Source organism: Lithobates pipiens, unplaced genomic scaffold, assembly GCF_037356315.1.
Source record: "Lithobates pipiens isolate NorthernLeopardFrog02 unplaced genomic scaffold, aLitPip1_a1.2 Scaffold_25, whole genome shotgun sequence".
In the NCBI taxonomy this organism is placed as follows: Eukaryota; Metazoa; Chordata; class Amphibia; order Anura; family Ranidae; genus Lithobates; species Lithobates pipiens.
The window spans coordinates 99,798,429-99,815,361 of record NW_027507787.1 but is presented as its reverse complement, the minus strand read 5'-3'; the positions used below and the strand labels follow the sequence as shown (position 1 = coordinate 99,815,361).

Genomic DNA, 16,933 nt, shown 5'->3' with positions numbered 1-16,933 from the left:
GACTAAACCCCTGTTTTTAACACATACTGTTAGACAGATTACTTGGTTGTCTGTGAGCTGGTGGTAAGTAAAGCTTGGTTTTTTTCCTCAGTTTATCCTTGGGTTTGTTTGTATAACACAAATTTATCCCCTTGATTCCCCCTAGTGTTAACAAAAAAAAACCTTTCCTACCAGTGACATTTACACAGTAATCAGTGCATATGTATAGCATTGATCGCTGTATAAATGTCAAAGGTCCCAAAAATGTGTCAAAAGGGTTTGATCTGTCTGTTGCAATGTCACAGCACTGCTAAAAATCACAGATCCCCGCCATTACTAGTATAAAAAAAAAATGCCCTAAATCTTTCCCATAGTTTGTAGACGCTATAACTTTTCAAACCAATCAATATACGCTTATTGCAATTTATTTTATTTTTTTTACCAAAAATATGTAGAAGAATATATATTGGCCTAAACTGATGAAGAAATTAGTTTTTAAAAACATTTTTGGGGATATTTATTATAGCATTAAGTAAAAAATATATATATTTTTTTCAAAACTGTCATTTTTTTTTTGTTTATAGCGCAAAAAATAAAAACCACAGAGGTGATCAAAAACCACCAAAAGAAAGCTCTATTTGTGGGGAGAAAGGATGCAAATTTCATTTGGGTACAAAATTGCATGACTGGGCAATTACCAGTTAAAGCCGCTCAGTGCCAAATTGTAAAAAGTACTCTGGTCAGGAAGGGGGTTAAACCATCCGGGGCTGAAGTGGTTAAATTACATTTCACCTTTAGAAATGTCATTCTTACTGTGGCACTATTTTGCACATCGCACAGATGTGCCACTTTACAGGCAGACTAATGCCGCGTACACGCGACCGGACTTTTCGAGGGACTAGGTCCGACAGACTTTCGACGGAGTTCTGACAGAGTTCTGACGGACTTTCCGAATGAACGGACTTGGCCACACACAATCACACCAAAGTCCGACGGATTCGAACGTGATGACGTACGACTGGACTAGAATAAGGAAGTTCATAGCCAGTAGCCAATAGCTGCCCTCGCGTCGGTTTTTGTCCGTCGGACTAGCATACACACGAGCGGATTTCTCGGTAGGAACTGGGTCCGGCGGAGTTCTGGCGGAAAAATTTGAAACATGTTCCATTTCTAAAGTCTGTCAGACTTTTGCAAATCAAAAGTCCGCTGCAGCCCACACATGATCGAATGGTCTGCCGTAATCGTTCCGTCGGACTTTTGATGTTGAAAAGTCCGGTCGTGTGTACGGGGCATAAGGCAACCCTCTCCTCAGGCACGATATTTAAAGGAATATTTAATTTTTATTGTTTCACTTTAAGCATTATTAAAATCACTGCTCCTGAAAAAACTATTGTTTTAAAAACTTTTTTTGCATTGATACATGTCCCCTGGGGTAGTACCCAGGCCCCCATACAGTTTTTATGGCAATAACTTGCATATAAGCCTTTAAAATTAGCACTTTTGATTTTTCATGTTAGTTTCCCATAGACTTTAATAGGTTTCGCATGTTCACTAGAACTTTTTGGCTGTTTGCGGTGTTCTGGTGCGAAATTAACCGGGGGGTTGTTTGGTCCATCCCTATCTTTTAGTAATTTAAACCAGAGTCAGATATAAAACCTAGAAATGGCAGGATCATATTAGCACCATTGTAAAGCTTTGAAAAAAGATTTTTTATTTATTTAGACTGATTACATTTCTCTTTCATGTTAATTGATAATCAATCATATCTTGGTACCACTGTATATAAAAATGTTTGAGCTACACAGTGAATCCTGGAATGTTGCATTCTGTTGTTACCCTTTGCATACAATAATCAAATATTCAGTTGAATACAAAATGTAAAGAGTTGCAGACTTTCCTGATTTAATTGTCACCTTACACAAATGTGGGCTGGGTCAATGTTGGGTGATTGTTTTTATATGTAAATAAAAAGAACATAAATAAAGGCATAACAATTATAACAGTGCCATTATACATCGATCAGCCATAACTTTATGACCACTAACATTGATTATCTTGTTACAATGACATCTGAATGTTGGTGGGATATTTTAACCGCTTCAGCCCTGGACCATTTGGCTGGCCAAAGACCAGAGCACTTTTTGCGATTCAGCACTGCGTCGCTTTAACTGACAATTGCGCAGTCGTGCAACGTGGCAACCAAACAAAATTTACATCCTTTTTTTCCCCGCAAATAGAGCTTTCTTTTGGTGGTATTTGATCACCTCTGTGGTTTTTATTTTTTGCACGATAAACAAAAAAATATCGATGATTTTGAAAAAAAATGCATTCTTTTTTACTTTTTGCTATAATAAATATCCCCCAAAAATATACAAAAAAACATTATTTTTCCTTAGTTTAGGCCGATACGCATTCTTCTACATATTTTTGGTTAAAAAAATAGCAATAAGCTTATATTTATTGGTTTGCGCAAAAGTTATAGCGTCTACAAAATAGGGGATAGTTTTATGGCATTTTTATTAATAATTTATTTATTTTTACTAATAATGGTGACGATCAGCGATTTTTTTTGTGACTGCGACATTATGGCGGACACTTTGGAAAATTTTGACACATTTTTGGGACCATTTGCATTAATACAGCGATCAGTGTGATTAAAAAAGCATTGATTACTGTAAAAATGTCACTGGCAGTGAAGGGGTTAACACTAGGGGGCAGTGAAGGGGTTAATGTGTGTCCTAGTGCATGTTCTAACTGAAGGGGAATGGGCACTGTGCAGGGAAACTAACAGATCACTGTTCATACTCTGTATGAACAGTCGAGTTCTTTGCTCAGAGAACCGGAAACTGTGTGTTTACACACACAGTTCCGGATTCTCCGTGTGCCCCGAGCGATAACGGGAGCCCAGCGGTGACTGAGACTGCCGAGCACTCGCATAGGCTCAGGGAGCGAGCTGGCCACAGGGCGAAGCGACATTACATGGTTTCTCAAAGCAGTTGTATTTAAGGCATGCCAGGAATGGTAACTGTCACGGTTCCCAGTGTGCCTATGACAGCTCTCAACCAAACTGTTTAGTCATCAAATGGCTGGAGTCATAGCTGCACTATGTCAACTGCAAATGAAACAGAATCCAAGATGGTAGCATCCTTGGCTTTAAAGCAAAGGAGGGTTTCGTTCCACTTTAAGAGCGGTTTAGGTATTACTAATGTTTTCATGCTAACAATGTTTTAGTAAGGTTTCAGAAATATGGAGACAAAGTCTAGGCGGTAGGGAACATATCCACCCCAAAGGTTCAGTACTAATAAGATTTGTTGGGCTGATATCTCAGAGTGAAGATACCTAATCATCCAAACATTGATCAGAACAGGACTGCCATGTGATGGCACAAATCTTCTCGCTCCTCCTTTGAAGTTTTGTCATGTTTGACGTGATTGAGAGAAACCGAGAGATGCAATAGAAACTATTGCTGGAAGATGTGAACATGTATCACAATAAACCATGTAGATAGGAACACCAACCTTTCACCTTGCCCACCACTTTATATGATCCAATTTCTTTAGCCCACATAAATGTGCCCCTCCTATAAAAGGGCAAGTTGGTTGTGCTTGCCACCCAGGCCAAAGGTTCCTAGTCCTCCCTTTAGAGGACAATATACCACTATGGCAGAGTCACAAAGCTATATGCTAAGCCACAGAGTGGACTTCACAAACTGCATGATATTTGCACGTGGTCTGTCTGGGTGTGCAAAATCTGTGCTTTAGTTGTATGTGTAGTGTCTGTGATCTGTGCAAGGTATGAGCAGAATTTATATAAGAAGCCAGTGGGGGGTATGGTGATACTGAACAGAAGAGCAAAGAGGTAGGTAGTGTATAAGCAGACTGAATGTGTGGAGGAAACCTCTAGTACTCATGGAAGGAGACTGGTGGTTCTTCTCTGAGCAGGGATGCAAAAGAGTAGAGTAGGAGAGATACATATGGAATAATTTAAGTCCAGGTGTGACACTGAATGGGTTGAATAAGGCTCCATTGCTAATGACATTAAAGAGCAAGCTCTTTTTGTATAATATACAGTAGTCAGGACTAGGAAATGGCATTTGTAGAATCAAAATATGAATCCTATTGGTTGCTATGGATTCTTAAAAACAATTAATCCCTAGGTTTGTAAAAATGTGTTGCAATGGGCAACAACAATGCGTATTTTTTCAGTTAAAGCGCTTGTAATATATAAAATATTTCACATAAGCGGAATACAGTTTGTACAGCATCTAGAAATATAAATACAAGTCTAGATTGGCAACCAGAAAAATCTGGCATTTACCAGACAGGCCTAGTATGCCCAAAATTATCTGTTGCCGTATGTCAGATCCTTCATGATGCTCATTTTAATCTACTGTCACCAGTTCCAAGTACGGTACAGTGTTGCCAATTATGCCAATTTTACATATTGTTTTGGTCATGTAAGCAAAATAGTGCCAAAGCCATCCTGATTCCGCTGCAATCTGTCCTGCATTTCCTGTTGTTCTGTCCCATTAGTAAAATTGCAATTATCTTCTTTTGACAGGTGGAAATCCCAAATCAGGCACATCATCAGCGTAGTGTATTACCTGGTAAATTCAAGTTTAGACTTGAAATCCTTCCACGGTTCAGTACAATTATTAAATATTTTGCTGACAAGTCATAACCTTGTCCAGGCCTCAACATGTTACATTATCTCCCATAAAAAACAGGACTACCGGCATCCACACTCTACTACTTTCATGCCTTCATAATTTGTTATAATGACAGGTTTATTATTTTCCATGTAAGCAACTTGCAAAGGTTCAAGTTTGGTTGGAACACAGCAAGGTTTGTCAACACCCTTAACCTTATTAGTATGCATCAATGCCTGGATAATAGCATGTTTGGTAGGTGTCATGTTCTCCAATATTGGATAGTTACATTTCCCTACACACTGACCAGCATCATACTTTTGAGGGAAAAGGATAAAGGAGTCCCAGCCAATATCTTTAAACTGTACCACCATAGATGCTTTATGGCAACCAATATCTCCTGTGCTCCGTTTCAATCTTGTCCTGCCCTCAGATACGGATCTCCAAACCTCATTGTGTGCTTTCATGTGAGTAGCAGTGGTGTTTTTGAAAAATATACGGGGGTTTCTATCTTTTTCATGAAGTATCATCTGGCTCAGCTCCATCGTTGTTTCTTTCATGTGATTTCCCTGATCATCTGAAAAGATTATCAAAATTGGTGGGTGACTGCGGTCATAAGAGACACCAACTATTCCTGATTTGGCACAAGTAGCCTGATGCATTTTGGCCTTCAAGATCATGTTAAGCTTGTGATTTTCCATCTCAGATTCTATCCACCGTTTAACTGTTTTGGTGATGTCAATTGTTACAGATTCATTGTCTTCAACATCTTTAGATGCCAAGAAGTAATTTGTGCTTTCTGATATATTAGACGGTTGATTGTTTACCGCATCGAATAAACTGAGGTGTCCAAAACCCCATTTTCCCAAAGATATCTTTAGCTTGAGTTCTGCCTTTGTCACTAATTCATGTTTTGGAATTGAAACGTTGAATTGCAGAATAGGACTGTGTGTGCAGCTTTTCTGAGGTGATGATATCAAAATTTCTGCAAAAAAGTATAATAAAGTTACAATTGCAGTAACAGTAGCATAATCTAAAGAGAAAACTTCCCAAAAATGCTTAGATTTTTATAAAGTTTTTCAAAGTCTCAGGTTTTTATTCCTGTTCTTTTGACACCCAAAGAAGCGCTATAAGCTGAACATGTTTTTTTCCCCTCTCTTCAATACAATCATTAAAACTGAAGTTTTGTTGAATCCTCCTTAAAGCTGGAAATCACTGTAGTAGGCACCACTACTGCACTGATCGACTGCTAGCTTCTGGGTTCTGTTGAAATGGCTGCCATGCATAATGAACACAGGAGGCATTTTCTTAATGAATGGAAATGGTAACATAATTTATAAGGTTGAAAAATCCATCCAGATCAGCATATTGTGTGTTTGATTTTTATCTCCCAATAATTCCCATAGCCCTGTGTATTCTGCTTTCTGAGGAAGGCATCTACAGGTTTATAAAGTTGTTGACACTCTTAGCTAGTACCAATTTCTGGGGGGGGGAAGTTCCCTATTTTTACTACTCTAACAGTAAAGAAGCTTTTCCACAATATAAGGTTAAAATAGAACTCCATCTTTCCACACACTTTACAAGCTGGCCCAAAAGAACTATGTCTCTCACTGGCCTGTGAGTCTGTTGGATGCATGGTATAAACTGTATGTAGCTGCGTGGTATAAACTGTATGTAGCTGCGTGGTATAAACTGTATGTAGCTGTAGCTACATACAGCATACCACAATGTGTTCCAGGTGCGAGTGGAGACTTCCAGCTCACCTGGAATACGTAAGAGTCTACCACAATGGCGCTCAGCCCCTCAGAGCAAGCAATGTATTTCATCAATTAATACAAGCTTCTGATTGGCTGAGTCAGAGAGGGGGGCTTGCTCTGAGTGGCTGAGAGCCACTGCGGTAAACTCTTCTTTGTTTTCTGGGTATGAGACAGAAAGTCTTGGCTCTCCCCCAGGAACACAGTATGCTGTATGTAGCCTCAGTTACTTACAGTTTATACCGTATACCATGTGGCCTCACAGGTTAGTGAGGGACATAGTTCATTTGGGGCAGCTTTGCACAAACTAACTATGTAAAGTGTGTGGAAAAACAGAATTTTGCTTTAAACCTGCAAAGGAATTTAGTGCACACAAAGTAAATTTGTGTACTCTGTGGCTATTGAGGAATATGTTTAAATGAAGGTTTGCCAGCAGTTCAACTTTAACATTAAGCCCTGTTTCTGTAAACGGCAATCTTTGTAAATTCATCACTATTCTAATTGCACCTGTTTTGTACATTTATGACTCTGCCTAGTGTCCCTGAATGTGATTTTATACTCGCTCATCACAATTTCTAAATAAAAATGTGAAAAAAAAACCCACTAGGCCCTGGTTCACACAAATGTGATTGGTCATGCGATTTGACAGTTCAAAATCAGATGACAAGTTGCACTCTATTTGCGGCAATGGAACTGTTCAAACCGTCGCAATTCTAGTCGTTCAAATCACATTGAACTAGAAAGAAATTATGGCCTGTCCTATTTTTTTAAAGATGTGATATGTCCACTTAGTCAATCAGAAGTTGCAGCCTGTTCATACAGGCCTGCTCTCGGTGGTGATAAACTCTAATATTTTTCTATAGTCTCAGTCTCTCAAACAAGACACAAATGTTTTAATGTAATGTGCTTGCTTGCACCCTCAGAAACTGTGGCCTATCCAACAAAGGCTTTAACCACCTTCAGACCGGACCATTTTGCTGGTAAATGACCAGAGGTCTTTTTACAATTTGGCACTGCGCTGCTTTAACTGGTAATTGCGCGGTCATGCAATGTTGTACCCAAACAAAATTTGCGTCCTTTTCTTCCCACAAATAGAGCTTTCTTTTGATGGTATTTGATTGCCTCTGCGATTTTTATTTTTTGCGATATAAACGTAAAAAGACCGCAAATTTTGAAAAAAAATGATATTTTCTACTTTTTGTTATTAGAAAAATCCAATAAACTCAATTTTAGTCATACATTTAGGCCAAAATGTATTCAGCCACATGTCTTTGGTAAAAAAAGGGTCAATAATTGTATATTTATTGGTTTGCGCAAAAGTTGTCACATCTACAAACTAAGGTACGTTTTCTGGAATTTACGCAGCTTTTAGTTTACGACTGCCTATCTCATTTCTTGAGGTACTAAAATGGCAGGGCAGTACAAAACCCCCCCAAATGACCCCATTTTGGAAAGTAGACACCCTAAGGAAATTGATAAGTGGCATGTTGAGCCCATTGAATATTTTATTTTTTTGCCTCAAGCGATTGAATAATGACAAAAAAAATTTTTTTTTTTTTTTTTTTTACACAAAGTTGTCACTAAATGATATATTGCTCACACATGCTATGGGCATATGTGAAATGACACCCCAAAATAAATTCTGCTGCTTCTCCTGAGTACGGGGATACCACATATGTGGGACTTTTTGGGAGCCTAGCCGCATACGGGGCCCCGAAAACCAAGCACCGCCTTCAGGCTTTCTAAGGGCGTAATTTTTTGATTTCACTTCTCACTACCTATTACAGTTTTGAAGGCCATAAAATGCCAAGATGGCACAAAACCCCCACAAATGACCCCATTTTAGAAAGTAGACACCCCAAGCTATTTGCTGAGAGGCATTTTGAGTCCATGGAATATTTTATATTTTGCCACAAGTTGCGGGAAAATTACAAACTTTAATTTTTTTTTCACAAAGTTGTCACTAAATGATATATTGCTCACACATGCTATGGGCATATGTGAAATGACACCCCAAAATAAATTCTGCTGCTTCTCCTGAGTACGGGGATACCACATATGTGGGACTTTTTGGGAGCCTAGCCGCGTACGGGGCCCCGAAAGCCAAGAACCGCCTTCAGATTTTCTAAGGGCGTAAATATTTGACTTCACTCCTCACTACCTATTACAGTTTTGAAGGCCATAAAATGCCAAGATGGCACAAAACCCCCACAAATGACCCCATTTTAGAAAGTAGACACCCCAAGCTATTTGCTGAGAGGCATGTTGAGTCCATGGAATATTTTATATTTTGCCACAAGTTGCGGGAAAATTACAAACTTTTTTTTTTTTTTTTTTTTTTCACAAAGTTGTCACTAAATGATATATTGCTCACGCATGCCATGGGCATATGTGAAATGACACCCCAAAATAAATTCTGCTGCTTCTCCTGATTACGGGGATACCACATATGTGGGACTTTTTGGGAGCCTAGCCGCGTACGGGGCCCCGAAAACCAAGCACCGCCTTCAGGCTTTCTAAGGGCGTTACAGTTTTGAAGGCCATAAAATGCCAAGATGGCACAAACCCCCCCAAATGACCCCATTTTGGAAAGTAGACACCCCTAAATTTAGGGGTACACTAGTGAGACTAGGTAATAAATGGCGGGTGCCCTGAAACTATAAAAAAAATAACTAACCAACCAGCGTCACCTGTAACAGTTATATGGTGATCACTGGTGAAAGGGTTAACTAGGGGGCAATCAGGGGGCTTTATGCGGTAGTATATGGGGGTCCCTGGCGCTATAAAAAGCTGCGGCGAACCTAAATACCTACCTGCCTAACAAGCGTCACCTGTGACACTATTACAGTGATCAGAAAAACGATCGCTTATTAGGCTGGGTTCACACTGGAGCGATGCGGGAACGCCACGAATCCGCGGCGGGTTCCCGCATCACATGCCTCCCGGCGGCAGTTCACACTGCCCTATGCGAACTGCTGGGAGTGTCAGTGAAATGTTAATGACACCCCCAGATCAGTTCGCATATCGCAGTGCGATCTGCAAACTCGGATCGCATGGTGTGAACACCCATGCGATCCGATTCTGCTGCGGACCAAAAAAAGGGTCCCGTGCGAGTTTGCGGCGGGTGCGGCGGGTGCGACACGAATTCAGCCATACTATCTGTATGGCTGAACTCGAATCGCACAGAGATCAGATGTGATTTGCACTGCAGTGCGGTGCGAATCACATCCGTTCTCATAAACCGCTGCAATGTGAACCCAGCCTTAGTGACACTGGCGACGGGGGGTGATCACGGGGTTAAACCTTTATTGGGGGGGTTAGGGGGGTACCTTAGAACTAAAGGGGGCTAACCCTAACTGCCCTAACAGTTATTACAGTCACAAATGACACCCGCCGGGTGATCAGGGGGTTAAACCTTTATTAGGTAATAAATGGCGGGTGCCCTGAAACTATAAAAAAATAACTAACCAACCAGCGTCACCTGTAACAGTTATATGGTGATCACTGGTGAAAGGGTTAACTAGGGGGCAATCAGGGGGCTTTATGCGGTAGTATATGGGGGTCCCTGGCGCTATAAAAAGCTGCGGCGAACCTAAATACCTACCTGCCTAACTAGCGTCACCTGTGACACTAATACAGCGATCAGAAAAACTATCGCTTATTAGGCTGGGTTCACACTGGAGCGATGCGGGAGCGCCATGAATCCGCGGCGGGTTCCCGCATCGCATGCCTCCCGGCGGCAGTTCACACTGCCCTATGCGAACTGCTGGGAGTGTCAGTGAAATGTTAATGACACCCCCAGATCAGTTCGCATATCGCAGTGCGATCTGCAAACTCGGATCGCATGGTGTGAACACCCATGCGATCCGATTCTGCTGCGGGCCAAAAAAAGGGTCCCGTGCGAATTTGCGGCGGGTGCGGCGGGTGCGGCGGGTGCGACACAAATTCAGCCATACTATCTGTATGGCTGAACTCGAATCGCACAGAGATCGGATGTGATTTGCACTGCAGTGCGGTGCGAATCACATTCGTTCTCATAAACCGCTGCAATGTGAACCCAGCCTTAGTGACACTGGCGACGGGGGGTGATCACGGGGTTAAACCTTTATTGGGGGGGGTTAGGGGGGCACATTAGAACTAAAGGGGGCTAACCCTAACTGCTCTAACAGTTACTACAGTCACAAATGACACCAATGCAAAAAAAAAAAAAAAAAGCAATTGGTGTCACTGTGACTGGGGGGGCAGGGGTAATTGGGGGGTGATCGGGGGTAAAGGGGGGGTGTGAGTGTGCCTGGCATGTTCTACTGTATGTGGGGTGTGTTGGTGCAACTCACCGAACCTCTCTCCTCGGTGCCGGAACGAAAACTACCGACACGGAGGAGAGAATACATCACTTCCTCTCCTGTGTTTACATTACAGGAGAGGAAGTGATGTCACCGGACATTTTCATTCGCCGGGAGCGATCGAGAGGGGGTGGCCATGAATGAATGGCCGTCCCCTCGTCCGGGATCGCTCCCGAACGAATACCGACCGCCGCAGGCACCGGGCGGGGGCCCGATCGGGCCCCCGACCGGCGGGCAGGCAAGGACGTACATGTAAGCCCTTATGCCTGCCCGTGCCATTCTGCCGACGTACATCGGCGTGCGGCGGTCGGCAAGTGGTTAAAAGGTGTGTTTGAAAATCTATACAATTTAAAATTTTTAATTTTAAACAAATAGCAGCAACACAGTGGTGTAGTGGTTAGCACTCTCACCTAGCAGTAAAAAGAGTCGCTGGTTTGAATCCCAACCATGACACTACCTGCCTGGGGTTTGCATGTTCTCCCTGTGCCTGCATGGGTTTCCTCCGTGTACTCCGGTTTCCTCCCACACTCCAAAGGCATGCTGGTAGGTTAATTGGCTTCTGTCCAAAATTGGCACTAGTATATGAATGGGGACCTTGGATTATGGGCTCCTTGAGGGTAGGGACTGATGTGAGTGTGTGATGTACAATTTACAGGGATAGGGACAATTGTAGACACCCACTCAGATTGAACTGGATGGACAGGTGTCTTTAAATAAACACACATTTTATATTTACAGATGCAAATTGAAAAATATTCAAAAAGTCTTAATAGCTATGGTGCAAATATGTGGAATTTTTCCTCTTAAGTCTCTAAATCAACACATTAATTTTTATTTATCAGATGCAATATGTACAGTATGCAGATGTAAGTCATTGTCTACACCAGTCAAAGCCTATATGTGACTAAGAAGAACCATGCAAACTGACGCTCCTTCAAACTGATGATGTTGGCCTGTGTGGGCAATCACTGAATGCCTTTTTAGAGTATATGACAGGAGCCAAGTTCAAGGAATGGATGGATAACCATCCACTGGTACATCTCCGAAAAGCTAAACTTGGCACTCTGGCAGTGCTGGGCAGCCCATCTGACAAAGCTTGAATTAACCTTGCTTTATCATCTTGGAAAGAGCAACAAGTCGGCAGACAACTTGTGAGGGTATCCACTAGTCAGGCCTTCCTGAGAGGTGGAGGAAGAAGCAGAAGAGATAGAAATCCCTGTCTTGAGGAAGGCCTAAGAGTAGGCCTCAGGTGAACCTCACCCATGTACTGGAAGATAATATTTTGCCAAAGACACACAGAGCAAATACCCAGTGTTACCACCCCTCCCCCACATCAATAGAGGCAATACGATCCTTGTGAAAGACCACAGCTAATACCAGAAACCAAAAACTGCTGAGTGCCTGGTCCTGTCTCATGCTAAGGATGGTATACTGTACCAAAGAATAATGGTTTCTACTGGCAGGTTGTACTGTCATAGGCCTGGAACCTCTGTATGGCAGAGAGAATCCATTTGACAGGTGGGCACTGGGGTGTCCACAAAATGTTCACCTGATTCTAGGTGAAAGCTATTGTGTGTGGGTCTGCTCCAGTTTTTTGAACAAGTATGCTGACATTCCATGGTCTGTTCAGTGTCCCGCTGAAAGTACTCATGATCGATTTTCCTACACTTGACATGTCAGAAGATGGATATCATGACACTCTAATTATAGTGGATGACTTTACCAAATATGTGATGGAAGTACTGAGCCACGGCCAGACCACCAGACAGCCTCAGACTTTGACCTCAACCTGGAGACAGAGTCTGATATAAAGGCACACACCAGCAAGGAAACTTGCAAACAACGTGGAAATACCCTTGGGTATGCCTACCACAGTCTGTACCAGGTGTGCCAATCTATGATATTCAGAAAAAAGGAACCCAAGTAAATCGGAGACCTCCAGTTTATAGTGTTTTGAGGTACTGTCCAAGTTCATGAGTTAAAAATGTCTCTGCCACCAGAAGATTAATGGTGACTGTCTACTGCTCTTCCACAATTATCTCCAAGACCCCCAGGAGAAGCCATGGATCCTGACTTTATTACACAGCCCGATGATCACCCAGCTATACATGCCCCTGCCATGGAGTTATTTGAATAACCAATAACTGACACACATGGAGGAAGGGATGGTTTAGAAACTTGCCATTAAACTTCCCTCCCTCAACAGCTCAGAGAGGCCATTCCTAATTAGGTGAAGGTAGAACTGTCAGGAGCAGCACTCAGGCTGCCGGGCAGGAGCCTAATAACATACAGCTTCTCTGGACCCAACTATTTTCAGGACCACCTTCCCAATTGCAACAAAAGTACTCTGGTTCCAGTAGGGTGCCCCCTGTGTCCTTGAGACTTACATCCCTCCAACTGTTTACCTGTGTTACCAAAGATACCGTGGGCCTCACTGAGAGAGTTGCTGTTCTGAGGATAAGTTCATGTAGACACTTCAGTGCATGCTTACCAAGTAGGCAATCAAGGCTAATGAGTGACATCCCTCATGCCTACACAGTTAAAGCAAGTAGGCAATGACAGCTCCTATTCTTTTTATTTTAAAACTGTGGCAAATCAAAATAAAACTAACCACAAAAGGTAGCTATTTAGCGCAAACTATTAGTCTAAACTCATAGCTTCCCAGAGCTAGGGATATTTCTGCACAACCCCCCAACCCCCCCCCCACAGGACAATGCTCTTGTCTAATGATAAAAAAATCAAAATTCAGGCACTATGCATTGCATCAGAGACATTTTTATGAGGAGGCATTAGGATAACATGCTATTTTATATTTACAGCACAACTCCACCTTCAAGCCCACCTCCCCTACATTTTATCCACCCCCAAACTATCCCCATCACACAGTGTGATGTACTCAAGGTGATAGGTTCCAACACTGCAAAGTGTTTTGACACGCTATAATGTAACATGGCCAAACTGCTCCATGTCTCATACAGTGACAGTAGACATATTCTGCCTCAAAGGCTTAGGCATGTATGCATATTATTTATACATTATTATTATTATTATGCTTAATATTTATGCTTATTATACACATGCACGTGTCATATTAAATAACCACAACCATTTCTTTAACTGTTATCCTATAAAGAATGCACCTTACATTTATTATTTAATTAACATTTTTGTTTTATCAATACACCAACACAATTTTCATAAATGAATCATTATTTTGAGTCACGCTGTGCAAAGTACAGTGCCCTATAGAAGCAAGTCAGAATTCAGTCATCACTAAAAGCAGAAAGGATTAAGATAAATACTTATGTGTTGTTATAGTTGCTAGATTTTGTCCTTATGGCTTTACTCTTTGTCTTGTTTTAACATTTATGCCCTTAGCTAATGGGCATGATTTTCGTTATTTTTATGTAAACATTCTACTGTAGATGACAAATTTAACTTTAACTCACATTAGATAACATTGCAACAAGATATGCAATAAACACTATTGATTTCAATGCTCTTTCCATGTAGCATGTATAAGCAAGATGTGGGTCAGATTTTACTTGTAACATTTTGATATCTACCTACCTTCAACATCAAAGCTCCTGATTATGTTAGCCATTGGCATTGATGTCCTGTCATCAGCATATTGATTGTAGAGATCAATCATGTACTGGGGTAGTTTCATCTTTGGCTTCACAGGCATTGATGCCCTTGATACATTCCAGGTTGTTGTTAGACCCTCTACCTTCTGCCCACCAAATAACCTCTGGATCGACTCTTCTTCATGATGCTGTTGTTTCCAATCCGGCAAAGGTTTGGGGAATGTAAATCTTGCTAGGAGGACCAAGAGAGTGCCAAACTCTGGTATTCTGGAACCCCACATTATATATAAATGTTTTAACTTTGTCTTTCTGGTCCGGAGGTTCTGAGCAGATCCAATATTTAATAAGTTCCTCTAAGCACTGTGCATGGATTTGACAGGACTAAGAAATGTTATGACGGTGGATTTTTTTTTCTTCTAGCAACTGTCAGTTACCAACCAGACCAAAATGTTCACTGCTTCCTATCTTGGAGCTGGATTGCAGTGTATCAATTAGGCTTATCACATTGAACTTCTTGGTTAATGAAGATTCTGTAAACACAGAAGACTTGTGTATGGTCTGGAGGGAAGAAGGCCCTTAATATACTGTGCACAGGGGTCATAACTTAATGATCTTAACTGTTCATGAACCAAGAAGCACATTCTTGATTTGTGAAATTTCCAAAAATACAACTAGTCCAACCTCATTAAAATATAAAGTGACATCATAGGATTTTTTTTTAATATTTTCAGACTGTTGTACTTGTATGGATAAAAATATCAGAGATAATGTAGCCAGCATATTTGGAGCTGGGCATGATGAAAAATTAGCAGTATTTACAGGATAGTGCCATGATTTATATTTATATAGAATGGCATTTGCAACTAAAATAGTACTATTTTTAGATACAACCCTATAAAAAGTGGCTAAGGAAAATGTTCTTTTAATTGGTAGTTATTCAGATTATTTGAAAAATAAAATCTTTATATGTTTTATTTACAAAATGTCAGAGAGAAGGGCTGTTCAGACAACATATAACAACAAAATATACTTTTGGTTTCATGAAAAGTGCCGAAAAGAGTGACAGACACAAATTAAATATTCAAGTAAGTAGTCTCGTTGGTATCGTATCCCAAAGCTTTTACTCTACATATATCCAGCCATCCTGGGTTCCTGCTTGTGATGCGACGCTCCACGGGCAGACCTACCTATTTTCTGGTCTTGTCCTCATGTGCAAGATTTTTGGAATCAGGTACATGTGATAACCAAAAAGTTGACTGATCGCCGTATCCTTAAGGACCAGGCTTCTTTTTTCTTCACCATAACAATATTCCTCTAAAAATATATAAAATGTATTTTCTTATTCATTTGATCAACTCGGCCCGATCTTGCATCCCAACCCTATGGAAGTTGCCCTCACCTACCACCTTATGACAGTGGCTCCATCAAATTCAGGGTATTGAACATTTGGAAACTGTAACCAGCTCTCTCAAGGGGACTACTGAAAGATTCCATAATACATGGTTCCACTGGTGGCACTTAGGTGCTTACAAGCAGTAGACCCTAGCCTATTAATGTTCCATAGTTTTTTCAACTCTCCATCTGCGTAGACTATCTGGTCCTATGGGCCTACATATCCCTCCTTTGGCACATTTCCCATTACCCACTTCCCCTTTTAAATTTACCCCTATCATTCTCCTTTTTTCTCTCCCCTTCCTTCTCTCTCTCCCCGGCCTTTCCAAAGGCTCTTAGTTAAATATAGAACACCACAACCCACTTTTGTCTCACCTGTTTTAATCTTGCATGAAGTCTTGTTCTGTGTTGACTAAAAGCGGAACTTCAGTCATTCTTTCATCTTTCCTGCCCTTGTTTTAACTTTGGATAGTAAAACATTTTTTTTCTGCCAGTAAATACCTTATACAGCCCGCTTCCTGTTTCTTGTCTGGTAAAAAGCCTAGGCTTATGACATCGTGCACAGCTCTCTCTCTCTCACTCTTATGAGCGTTTGCCAGGAAAGGAGGGGAGATGAGTCACAAGAGGGCCAATGAGAGCTGCAGAGCTGGAGGTGTACCTCTGTGTGTCTGTGTAAACCCAGAAAGTGAACAGGCAGAAGCTTCAGCTGCCCACAGTTAAAATGGTTGCAGCCAGGCTCAGTGGAGGGAGATTTCTCCAGCATATTCACAGAATCACAGTATGTATAAAATAATATGCAATGGTTGGAGGGAAGCTTCAGAATGGAAAATATGTTTTTTATTACAGATTATGTGAGCAGACTACAATTCCTCTTTAATGATCTATCCAAGTTAACATTTTGCAAACCTTCATGTTTCATCCACCAAGATTTAGCAAATGCATTATGTTGCCTAGTCTTCCTTCTGAGCAAATGCCTGAAACACTGCCCTCTGTGATCACTTATGTGGGTCTTTGCATATATCTGTCTACCAGGTTTACTGTACTCTACTACTGTACTGTAATCTGTACTCTATTTAAATCCTACATTTTTTTAAATAAAGAATGCATATAAAATTTAGCCACGTCAAATAAAGATCAAATAACACACCTAATATCTAAAACATACAATAAATAATGTTTATTTTAATTTTAACCAGCCGTTGCTTTCTGACATTCGGCCCGTGTGTCCCC

At 41.1% G+C, this 16,933-nt stretch overlaps 1 protein-coding gene across 1 annotated transcript; it reads right to left on the bottom strand.

Annotated features, from left to right (window-relative positions):
* Positions 1–692: 692 nt before the first annotated feature.
* On the bottom strand, positions 693–14,885 carry LOC143930448 (dorsalin-1-like). The gene is made up of 2 exons (XM_077454767.1): positions 14,295–14,885; positions 693–5,612 (listed from the first exon to the last, which is right to left on the bottom strand). The coding sequence occupies exons 1-2, from the start codon at positions 14,590–14,592 to the stop codon at positions 4,708–4,710; spliced, it is 1,203 nt and encodes a 400-aa protein (XP_077310893.1). The 5' UTR covers positions 14,593–14,885; the 3' UTR covers positions 693–4,707.
* Positions 14,886–16,933: the final 2,048 nt, after the last annotated feature.

What these genes read in the sequence shown, in the direction of transcription:
- LOC143930448 (XM_077454767.1), bottom strand. Translation starts at nt 14,592, where the DNA reads ATGTGGGGTTCCAGAATACCAGAGTTTGGCACTCTCTTGGTCCTCCTA. An exon ending in CAGGAGCTTTGATGTTGAAG is followed by an intron (nt 5,613 to 14,294) that starts GTAGGTAGATAT and finishes ACTTTTTTGCAG; the next exon opens with AAATTTTGATATCATCACCT.